The following is a 12,692-nucleotide window of genomic DNA, read 5'->3' on the forward strand; positions in this document are numbered from 1 at the left end:
ATTTACGAAAAACTTAATTATTGCAAAATTGCAAACAGTATTATAAAAACTGCTTATACTATCTGATAGAAGACACTTTTTAGTTTGTATTTATGTTTTTGAAGTTGTATTTTGACTTTTTGTTTAAGAAATATTGTTTAAAAACAAAGTGGTATGTCGGTATCGGACTTTTAATATTAATTAATTAAAAATTAAATAATTTTATAGAATTTATATAATATAAAAAAAGTAAAAGCTGTACATTTCTACATATATCTTTATAAAATATGTGCAATGCAGATTGATATATAAATAATTGATTAAGATTAATGTATTATTAATGTATTACAATTAAAGATTGATGTATAAATGTTTCTGTGTATTATTATCCATTATATATTATTGTGTGTGAATAAAATGTAAAATTTCTAAAAAACTTAATTAATATAATTTTATTATACTGAAGTATATAATTATTCTTCAGTACTGTAAAATTAAATCGATTAAGTTTTTTGAGAAATGTGAATATTCAATTAGAATTAGTAAGAAATACAGGTTAAGTTAGGTCATCCTATAGTAAGTAGTAAGTAGTAGAAAGTAGACCTATAGTCGGCATAATATTGGCTAAAAGTCGACGTAGTCGAAATTAGGTTACGTAATTGTCGGCTTACAGTTGACTCAAAATTGACTTAAAGTTGACTACATAGGCTGACTGATGACCGACTATAGTCAAGACATTTGTCGTCTCTTAGTCGATTAAAAGTTGACATTCAGTCTGACTTTAAAGTCGACTTTAGACATCTTCTGTCGACGGACAGTTAACTAACAGTCGACTTCGTGCTGTGTGGGATCTTCCCCTTGCCGTTCGAACCTCTTTAAGCCCTGGACCGAAAGTTTCCGACGAGCTACGTCCGAGCATAAAGTTAGGTTGTTACAAAATTAATTAAAAAGTAATTAAATATTATAAGGTAAATGTAAAATAAGAAAAAATGAAAAAACTAACTAAATTAATAATGTACAATTATATATGAAGTAAATTTAGAAACACTGTATAGCTAATGTCATGAATTTACCGTTGTATCTGTAGAAAGTTTGTGATTGATCACAATAACGAGACAAAACCATACTTTGCAGCAATTTATATATAATTTTAATTCTATTATAACAATAAATGATTGTCATTATTAAACAATGATTGAATATTATAGCAGTGAACATGGACCGTGCAAGAACGTTCGTAGAAATAAAGTATTTATTTTTAACAGTTTAAGTTGACCAACAATGTCGATCTCTTATACCTTTGAAAAGAATTCATAATGTTTTTTTTTTTAACATTAAAAGTACACGAGTAACGAATTCTTTAAGATAATTTAGATTCTGGTAGCGAACGTTTGCATGGAAACATTAAGGAAGTTCGCCTATTACTTTGCTGTCAAAAATGCAACTGAAATAAATTGTTATTACAGCGATTCCGTATAATATGTAATATTAATGTAATGAACTACGAATACTATCTATGTGTTATATTTTTAGTAAATTATTAGTGTATATAGAATATTAACAAATGTATGAGGTTGTCAACGACTCGAAAAGTCGAGTGTATATTTGACAACGTTGCACTTCGCGATATGACAGTCAGTCACAACAGGGACGAATTCTATATTCTATGAAGTTGGCTTCGTATCAGCTGCGGTGTTGCCAAGTCTCTTACTACTAATGCGATCCGTGAGGTAAAGGTAAACTTTGTGACAATAAAGCTTTAAATCCATACGGTAAAGTCTGATTTTGCTTTTTGTACACAATTGTTGATATTTCACCTGCCAAATCCTAGTTTTTCAAAGTCCTAAGTTGGCCGAGTATGCATAAAACTTATTAATTTAAAGAATCTTTAATGTAACAATATTGTAAGTAAATCTTTTTGTACATTCAGTAAGCATGACAATATTCAATAACAAAGGGATATGTGTATCACTTCAGGAATCGATTTAAAATCTCTTTGAAATAGCGTTAAACACAATGACATAAGGAAAACATGCTATCTTAATACGTGCCTATTTTGATCGTTTGTACAAGGATTTATCATTGGAAGGAATTTTATCGTGAAGGAAGTGATGGTGTTGAGAAACGGAGCCATTCTCTCATTACATTTTGACATGTATACCATGCCATCGAATTTCTTAACAAAATTCGAAAAGGATTGCGTTTTCTGGCTGAGTGCTTATCAACTTGGATTAAAATGGGAAGATGGGATGATTCCGTACAGCATGGTGGAAAAAAACGCCTGATTACAATGGCTGTAATTGTTGTGGAAGAGAATAATGACAATAAGACTGTCGTATATGTTAAAGGACGTGAAAAACATCAATGGATGGCTGATATACTCGATAGCGATGACTTGACCATTGAGACCCTCGATGCTGATTACGAAGATACAGATTCTTTACGAAATCTAAATATTACTAATACTGTGCGATGTGGAAATCATGTTAAGAATTGTGCGTTACAGAATGTATTTAAAATATACAATTGGTGATCGCGCAATGTCAAAAACAATGATATCAAGTTTAAAAAATAAAGAAGATAAAAATAAGAAATTAAAAAATAAAGAAGAATGAGATTTCTTTTTCAAATACATTTTAATTTCTTTCCCCTTTCCCTGTAATCAAGAATCCTTCAATAATGATCACCGTTCAGTAGTAGTTTGATATACCTAGTTAAATAAAGTGTTCGATATGTATTCAATACTAATAGTGGGGATGACTCATTTTCATAGATGACTCATTTCCTTCATGTTAGGTAACTTGGAATTTCTCAAAGAAAAAGAAATGTAATCTTCGTTAATCTTTTTTTTGGTAGTGAAAAAACGGTAGACGAGCAGATATGAAAACAATATATTTATCATGATAGTCTAAACTTTTTTGTTACAAGCGTACATCCCTACTCTACAGCCCCTAAATTCTAGACAGCAATGATTTTTCTTTGTTCTCTCAGTAAACTCGAAGATTTCGGTCGGTTCAAGTCTCTTGTAAAAATCTGAGTTAGTATGGATAACATCGAGGAGTTATTTGACGCTGTCGCATACATACGTGTAAATGCTGATATTTTATTTGAGAATGTCTCATCTTTATACAATAACATAAATGTATCTATCTAACTATGAAGACGTCACTGAGAAGACGCCAAAGAATTTTCGGGTTCAATTTGATATTGGCATTGGCAACAAGGCTCAGTTGATGGACCAATTGTAAGTATAAAGTAATACATTAATGTTGATGCACTGTAAGATCTGTTTTTTTCCCTTAGTAAAATATATTTTGGCGATTACTCTTAAGGTGCTTGCGAATGATAGGTCATCAAACAATAGATGAGACAAATCGCATAAAAGAGCGGCGTTGTGCGCGATAGTCAATTGCGAGATATGACGAATCGAGCGCGATAAGCAGAAATTCGTAGCCGCATTGGAGCACAGTTATACTTTCTCTATTTTTTAGTGTATATTATATCTTTCAGTTCATCGTTAATAAAGATTCGTTATAAATCGTTATGCAATCTTGTTGCTAATAAGATTCTGATATATTTAACTATATAGTCGAACGTTCATGCGGAGAATCGAGTTCGTTCAATTGGTGCCAGTCGTTTTATTATTAATCTCACGATCAGTTTACATATTGTTATTTCAGAAATATGTCTGTTACCGAAATTAGGAAAATTCGTGGGGTCATTGAAGATTTAATAGGTCAGGTGCAGCCGATAGAAGCAGATGCCTCTATTTTGAATGAACGACTTACCGGAAAACGGAAACGGAGATGCTGTAGCGATGATGGTGATGATTGCGATGATGACGTTGATAACCATGATGATAACATATGATGAAATTTTATTAGAATTAATTTAAAAAAAAAAAAGAAGCTTAATCTGTTGTCTTTATATGGTGAATGATGTAGATGATTGTTGTACATAGGTTCGCTATATGAAAAAAAGTAAATGTACTATGTGTTAAAATTATATTCCTCTTAAAATCATTGCTCTCTATCTCTTCATCATTCCTTTTTCATACCTCCATATTGAATTAGTTCATAAAAAGCGCGCTTCACTATTTTTACTGTTTTAAAAATATTTCTTTTATAGTTACCCAGATAGACAGATGCGCATAAATTTTACTGCAACTTTACGTTGTATTCGATCATCAAATCCGTAATAGGTGAGGCGATTGTGACCCCAAATATTGTAGTCATATTTAGTAAATCAGAAAATGAAATACTATGACGCAAATATGATGTAAATATGACAAACAAAAATCTGATTCTTAGTGTCTCATATTTACATCATATTTGCACATCATGATATTTCGTTTTCTGATTTACTAAATGCTGCTGCAATATTTCGGATCTTAATCGGCTCATCTATGAAGCATTGGATGATTGTAAGATAAACGTGAAGTTGCTGTAAAGTATATGTACATTTGTCTACTGAGTATATTTTAACGAAAAAAAAATTTAATTATAATTTAATTTGTTTTTATTTTTTTTAGATTTTATTTTTTATTTTCGGAATAATTATTAAGTTTATTAATTATTTTTCTGTACATACAAATTCTTATAATTATATAACGCAATTATAAATATTCTTGAAAACGCATGGAGTATTGACGGGATTTGAACCTACAATCTTTGGGGTGGTAGCCTACCTACGCTAACGCTGAGCTAATCGCACGCTTGTCTGAACACTTATAAATTTGACATATATTGGATTTTATTTTGTCATTCGTACTGATCATATATGTAATATGCATGTTTATATACGGGTGTCTGATCAAGGTTATTGGAGGTTGTACCTCTTATTTTCATTTTTACGTAGAAATGAATTTTTGTGCAAAAATGAAAATAAGAAAAACAACCTCCAATGACCTTGATCTTGACAAATTTATCCAGGAACAAAGTTATCCATGATTCTGAACAACAAGAGGTTTTAGCCGTCCGTCGGACACCTTGGGTAATGCTAATGCCGGCGGTACTGTAATTTTCAAGCCTTTATAATTCGAAAAGTATATAACTTAATGAAAATGAATTTAATTATAGTGTTTTGGAAAGCTCTCGAGGTTAGCTACAAGAATATGTAATAAAAAATAGGGATTCTACTTAAGAAAAAAAACATTAATGACCTTAACTTGATTTTGACAAGGTCACTCAAGGTCAAGTCCACATTTCCATCATGTGTCCCTCTTCAAACCATGCAACTTTCGATGGAAAAATCAACGCCACACTGCGTGATTTCTGTGGACTTTCGCGCGAATTTTTCATAATCGACATGTTTATTTAAACTTTATAGTATATTTATCTTACTTTATGCGGCATGAAATAAGTAAAAGTTTACAAATCATTTATGCTTACTATGACATCACATCAGGATTACGAATTCTTTCAACAAAATTCGGTATATCAAAATCGACATTTGTTTACCCAAATTTTACAGTATATTTATCTTACTTTATGCGGCATGAAATGAAGAAAAATTTAAAAATTATTTAAGCTTTCTATAGCATCACATGATAATTGCAAATGTGCATCATTATACGATGTATTTCATTTAATTATGTATGATGTAAATATTTCATATAGCAATATCGTAAAACGAATATTATAGATCTGAAGATATATTTTCATACATATGTTTTTGTAATTCTATAACAAAAAATTTAATCATTCAAATAACCTAAATTTTATATTTTCCTTAATATAAACGTTTTCGCTTTTATAATGTCATAAATGATTATAAAATTGTTCTAAATTTTCAGTAAATTAATTTGTGCATATCGTGATCGTCATACAAGTCTATCTGGGTAGTTACTAAGCCGTACCATAAAATAAAAAAGAAATCATAAGATAAATATTATCTATTTAATAAAATTAAATCTTAAAAGAAAAAGAGAGCGCAACGGGAGGAAGAGAGAGCGTGAATATGATGGTAAGTATAGGGTCGCAACGGCTGAGAGAGAGCGTGAATAATAGGGTCGCAACGGGTGGGACAGAGAGAACTGTACCCTACAACTGGTGGGGAGAAAAGATAATAGGTTGGAGAGAGAGAAGAAATGAGCCCCCTTCCATCGGTGACGCGCTTTCCTCTCCCTCTCTCCGTGACGTCATCCCCCTCCCTGTGACGTCATTCCCCGCGCCGCGGGACCCTAACATCTGTGTGCACTCCCCCCGACCCCCTCACACACACTTACATAGCGCATATACGTACACGCACTAACACATAGTGAATTAGAACCGCCGTTACTATTCTACTTACTGATGTTACGTTTGCATGCTAGTGACTTTTCTTTTTTTCGCATGATAACCACTGACTTAAGTATAACATGACACGCCGCCTCCACATGAGACAACATTAAGTCACTACTACGAGAAACCTGCCTTAAGGTAGTCCCCTCCCTATTACGTAAGAATTCCCCCCCCCCGATTACGTGTGAAGTAGGGGCGACGGACGCTCAACCCTTCCAGAAGGAAGCGTCCTTCGCTCTCTCAGTTTCCGGACTCCCAAAGGAGCTGACCTAGCGTCAGAGCTCCCGCCGTGCTATTCTATAAATCGAACACGTGCTAATCCTCTAAAAGTGTTCCTACCTGTAGAGTAATCCTTCTATATCTGAGTAATCCTTCTATATCTGAGTAATCTTTCTATATCTGAGTAATTCTTCAAAATCTTATTATGCCTTAATCTTTAATCTGCGCATTCGGTAAATAAGTACGCGCACCGAAGTTTATAAAAAGCAATAATCATAATTCATGTTAATCTTTGCGTAGTGTCACTACTTTGATGTAAAATTGTGTGCTTCATTGAATAATTATACATATATATGTATATAATATTGCGTTTAATTGCGACTTCCCCATAACCGCACATTCTTCACTCCGCTCCTCTAAATCCTGATGAAGACAGCGTAACGAATCTGGAGTTCCAGCATAAACCACCGATTCACGCCACCATTACTAGGGCTGCAGGAGATCGCCGCTTGTGGTGTCGCTGCGGGGGATCGTCAAGGTAAGAGCGATAAATTACTCATAGCGTCGTTTCCTGCCACGTTGCCTAGCATCCTCGGCCACGTGGAGCACGGGCGCCGCCATCTTGGTTGAGGTGAATCATCGCGTGGTGCCGTCGTGTTACGCGTCTGTATTTCGCGCCATACTGGTGCATGTCCGCCAATCGTACGCATGGACTCATCGAATTAACTTCGTCCTATAATGTCTCGTCGTTATGTGTCCGCGTAACGGAGAACATTACTTAGGGACCAACATTCTAAATAGCGCGCCAGCTATAGAAACTGGATCGCTTCCTCGATTTGCGCAACATCGTGGGTTAATATATTATCGTGGGTTAATTAATTATTAATTATTAAGTATAATACATCGCGTCAGCCGGGAAACAATTTGCGACTCGTGTCGCGATACTGAGCCGTTCCCGACAAGGGCGGAATATTGCCGCGCCAACCGTCATTTCCTCCACCTCGGGCTGCCGCACCGATTCGATAGGTGTGTTCGGTGCTCTTGTTCGCTCACCTCCACGCGCACGATCGCGGAGTGTCGCACTTGCGCGGAAGTGCCGGCCCACTTTGTACTATATCTGGTGGGAACAAACGAGCGTCCGTGGGACGACACGGAATCAACCATCGTCACTATATCTCAAAACCGCGTATAGCCCGCGATCTCCAACGAACAAACAGATAACATTATCTATACCCGTGAAAAAATTGTGTCCGTCGCCTGCTACGTAACACTGATATTGCGTTTAGGTCTTCTCTCCAGGTGGCGCGTATCCCTAGGACGATTACTGGTAGTATCTCAGTTCACCTCTCTGTTTCGTGACTCTTAATGGTTGCCTTCATCTGTCTATGGAACCACTCTACCATCCCATTTGCTTGCGGGTGGTACGAGGATCGTTTGAAAAGTTTTGAATCTGAACATAAAGATGGCATTACTCGTCAAAACCATTCTGGTACTACAATCGTACATGTTTTGAAAGATACCTGTGAAAATTGTAGCCATTGTGAACGCTCAGTTGTTGTGTGACAGTCATTTGTGCCAGTCGATGTCAGTGATTTTGTAAACAAATATATAAATTAAAGCTCGAAGAATATATCAATAAAAGTATATATAACAGCCAACGCCAGTTGTTCAGGTGTATAGAAATCTCTTTTTCTCGATGATTCTAACAAAAATGCAATATACGTTTCAACCCTTCGTTTTGGGTCCTTCTCAATATAAAAACAAATTCTAAACTTCGTCTACATTAAATAAATTGTGGTTAACAATCGAACTAGTACAAAAAGGATGGCAAAACCTCAACAACCATCTCTTTTTAACCAAAGGTCAATTTGCTGTATAACGAAATGAATAATCATTTAGTGAATACTTAGAAATTGTATAAAATAGTGTAAAAACTTACATAAATTAAAACGATGTCAATTACATTGAAGCAGTAGCCAATAAACAACCACCCTCATTAAATTGTCAGAATTGTTAAATAGTCATTCGTGTCAAACGAGCAAAATAATTATTGTACAGATAATTCGTCTGAAATTATTCTGATTTTAATTAAACTTACATGTGAGAAATCTCGTGAACCGACACAAAGGTCTTGTGCTGTCGACGTTCTGAATTGTACTGCGAGTCAAAATAAAGACATCATATGGTCATAGACAACAAATAATAACAAGAAAAGAAAGGCATCAAGACTCCGCAAGCAAATCCATGTATAGTGGGTTTAAAGAAGAAGTATCGTTTTGTAAATTTAAACCATGTTTTTGTTGTTTAATATGGATCATTTCCGAAATTAGTCTTTTATTGAGAATTCTTTCTTCATCTAAAATCTTGATATTTTCCTAATCAAATTCGTGCTAATGGCCAATCCTGTGTTCAGTTATTACAGAATGTTGCGTCGTGTTCCAGTTTATATGATTTCTATGTTCATTAATACATGCCTTCAAACATCTACCAATTTGACCCACATATGAAGCCTCACATGCTCGGTAATTAATTTTGTAAACTACGTCCGTTCGAGAAAGATTGGGACGAACATCTTTATGACCCTTGATGAAACCTCTTAGACTGTTAATCTCTTTATAAGCCATGTGTATCGCGGAATCTTTCTTAAAGAATTTAACTTTTTTTGATAAAATTGGAATAAATGGTATTGTAAAAAATCTGTGATTTGCCTTCATTTCAACATTACTCGTTATCTTGTCTTTAGATTTGTGATTCTGAGCATTCAAATGTTTGAATTTTTTGATAGCCTTTTTTGATCATAGTAAAAATGAGTTTCAAAGAGTATCCGTTGTTAATCAGAATTTTAATTATTGCCTCGAAATTTTCTTGATGAAACATAGGGTGGGACAGCGATAGAACTCTGTCTATTAATCCAATAATTGTTCCCACTTTTTGGCATAAAGGGTGTCTAAAAAAATAATTTAAATATCGGCCAGAAAAAGTAGGTTTGTGGTACCAATTATGAATGAGAGAATTTCCCTTTTTAATTATGCAAACATCAAGAAAATTTAATTTGTCGTCCATTTCAATTGTGAATTTTAATCTGGCATGATATGAGTTAAAAGTGTCCAACAGTGCGACAATGTGTGAAGCATCATATGCTAGCACAATGTCATCAATATATCTCATGTATAGGGTGCAACTGGAAGATTCTGTGAAGCCTCCATTCCTAAATCTTGCACGACTATATCTGCTACTATGGGTGATAATGGTGAGCCCATCGGAACATTAAAGGTCTGTTTATAAAATTTGTTGTTAAAACTGAAATATGTTGAATTAAAAACTAGTTCTAGTGTTTCAAAAAATTCTTTTTTAGGAATGCTCGTGTTTCTTTCAATGAGAGGCCATCTCCTCTCTATGCCTTTCATTATCAAGTCAATAGTTACGTTAGTGAAAAGTGAAACGACCACGTCGAGGGATAAAAGAACTTCATCGGAGATTGTCAAGTCAGAAATGTGTTGAGTCAAGTGAAAACTGTTCTTTATAAAACTATTAGATACTAGTATGCTGTCATGTATTATGTCATGTAAAAAAGTGGCTAAATTATAGAGAGAACTTCCCACTAAAGAAACTATGATGCGAAGCGGATTTTCAATTTTCTGTATTTTGGGAAGCCCATCCCTTACGAAAAAAAACCTTCTTATTTTTTAGATATTAGCACTCAAATTTAAGTGTTTACCATCAAAATTCAGTATTGACCGTCAATATTGAGTGTACGTTGAAGTTTGATCGTCAACATTGGGTGTCAGTTGAGAGTTGAGTATCATTGTTGGGTGTCGGTTGAAGGTGACCATGAATATTCGGTGTTACCTTGGTGTAGATACTCAATATTAAATGTCGTTTGAGTATTGATCATCAACGTATCGGTTGTATGTGACCATCAAATCTGGTGAATAGTTTAGTGTATACACCATACTATACACCGAATTTGATGGTCATACCCAACCGCGGTTTACTCTCAACACTTGTATATGACATTCAATAGATGAGTGTCTTAAACGGCTTAAACTTTTGAGTGTCATTTTCAAAATTGTGAGTGTACGAGTCACTTGAATGTTAATCTTTATGATTGAGAATTAACGCTGAAATGTTGAATATGGACGCCGCAGATTCATTTATGAAAGAAATATATTTTAACTGTACGTGAAACGTCTTTTTGACAAACTTTATCTAGGCTGCATTCGGAAACATCATCCTTGCTGTTCATCCAATGTGAAAAAAGGATAAGATGATACACGGAGGTATCCAGATGATGTTTCCGAACGCAGCCCTATATGTCACAGTTATACATCCACTAACATTCAGTGTTCTTGGATCATTGAAATAGCAGTTCCCGTACAATTATTACAGAAGTTAAGCATGGATGGGATACGAGATTGGATGGGTGACCGCTTAGAAAGATAAGGAAATTACTTCTCAAACAAGAGAGAAAGCGTTCTTTCTTTCAATTATAATTTTGTCGTGTGTATTCCGGAATATGTTGCAAATTAATAATATTATTTTAGCAATAAAACAATTTAATTAATTTTATGTAATATAATAAAGCTATTTATTTTGATGGTTTTCTTTGGGCGTTAACCTTCAGTTAACGATCCGAAATCACACCCAAGTTTGAGCGTTTTTCTTTAGTGTTTAACGCCCAAAATTGAGAGTTTTTTTCGTAAGAGATATGCAAGGGGTGAAACAGGTTTCGAAGAATTTAACTTGTTATAAACAGATTCCGTTACAAACTCCTCCTGTCTCCATTCCTTCAGTAAAGTCTTAAGCTGTGTTAGCATTTTATTCACTAGATTGTGTGTCAAAATCGTAAACGTCTTAGTGTCAGAAAGTAACGTTTCCATTTTTTGTACGTATTCTGATTTTGTAAAAATGGAGAATATACATTTCCAAGGCTCTGTTGGAGCGGTTTAACCGAAACGAGTCGGATTTTTTGCGTCGATTAATAACTGTTGATGAAACTTGGATCCGCTACTTCACTCCTGAGACGAAGGAACAGTCAAAATAGTGGATTACATCCATAGAAGCCTATTTTGCAGAGCAAGACGCCAACTATTATTCGAATGGGTTAAAGAGATGTGAGCATCGCTAGGAAAAGTGTATCGACTTAAAAGGAGATGACTATGTTGAAAAATAAAACTAAATTTGACCGAAAAAATACTTATTTCTACGTTAGGCTCCAAACTTTTCGAACGACCCTCGTATGTCGACGTCCTGATATGCGTGGACCCTGTCAGCTCGGTGAGTTGGTTGATAGACTGGCTTCGAATTGACGTCCCTGGTCAGTGATTATCCGCTGCGGAGTTCCAAATCTCGCTATCCAGTTGCTGAAAATCTACTTCGCTACTGTTTCTCCAGAAATGGGGTTTCTCCTCGATTGGGATTGCCTCTGGCTATCGTGTATAATGATCTACTATCGTAAAGCAGTACTTGTAGCAGTACTTCGAGCTAGTTAACTAGTTCCATGTGGTCCTACAATGTCCACATGGATGTGCTCGAACCTTCTCGTGGGCCTGAAATCTTTAGCCGATGTAATGTTGTGCCTCGTGATTTTTGCTTTTTGGCATTGGATGTAGGCACGTGCCTATCGCCTACAGTCCTTACGCATATTTGGCCACACGTATCTCTCTACCATCAGTATTGCTGTTGCTTTGGTTCCTGAGTGCCAGGCTATGTAATGACTGCCATCGGAAATCTCGCGTGACGAATGGTCTCGGCACCTGTGTGCTTGTATCGCAGTACAGGTATGTCCCTATTCCTGGAATCAGCACTCTCTCCATTTTTAGAATGTGGTTCTGTCAGGATGCTTTTTAGTTCCTTATCTGCTTTCTGCGCTTTGGTTAACTCCTCGTAATATATGGCCTTCTGTATTCCCTCGACTCAGGATAGTGTATCCGCTACTATATTGTCGCTGCCCGCGATGTAGTGGATGTCCATTGAAAATTGGCTAATAAATTCTAAATGTGGAGCTTGCCTTGGAGAATTGCGCAGTGGATCTTGTTTGAAGGCGTTTTCACATCAGCGGTTTATGATCCGTCAGGATGGTAAACTGACGTCCAGCATGTGACGGAAGTGCCTTAGTGCTGTATACAGGGTGTTTCCAAATTAAATGGCAAAACTTCGGGAGCGTGTAGAGGAGTAAAAAACTAAGAAAAAAAGTCCTATAGACATATGCTC

General features: G+C 35.3%; 1 protein-coding gene across 1 annotated transcript in view; it reads left to right on the plus strand.

Annotated features, from left to right (window-relative positions):
• LOC108724062 (uncharacterized) overlaps window positions 1-2,264 on the plus strand; it is a 6,707-nt gene extending 4,443 nt beyond the window's left edge. The window contains exon 8 of the mRNA XM_018450219.1: window positions 2,069-2,264. Within this exon, the coding sequence (XP_018305721.1) occupies window positions 2,069-2,264 (196 nt within the window). The remainder of the gene's footprint in view (window positions 1-2,068) is intronic.
• Window positions 2,265-12,692: the final 10,428 nt, after the last annotated feature.

The sequence above is a fragment of the Mycetomoellerius zeteki genome, unplaced genomic scaffold (genome assembly GCF_001594055.1).
Source record: "Mycetomoellerius zeteki isolate Tzet28-1 unplaced genomic scaffold, Tzet1.0 scaffold269, whole genome shotgun sequence".
NCBI lineage: Eukaryota > Metazoa > Arthropoda > Insecta > Hymenoptera > Formicidae > Mycetomoellerius > Mycetomoellerius zeteki.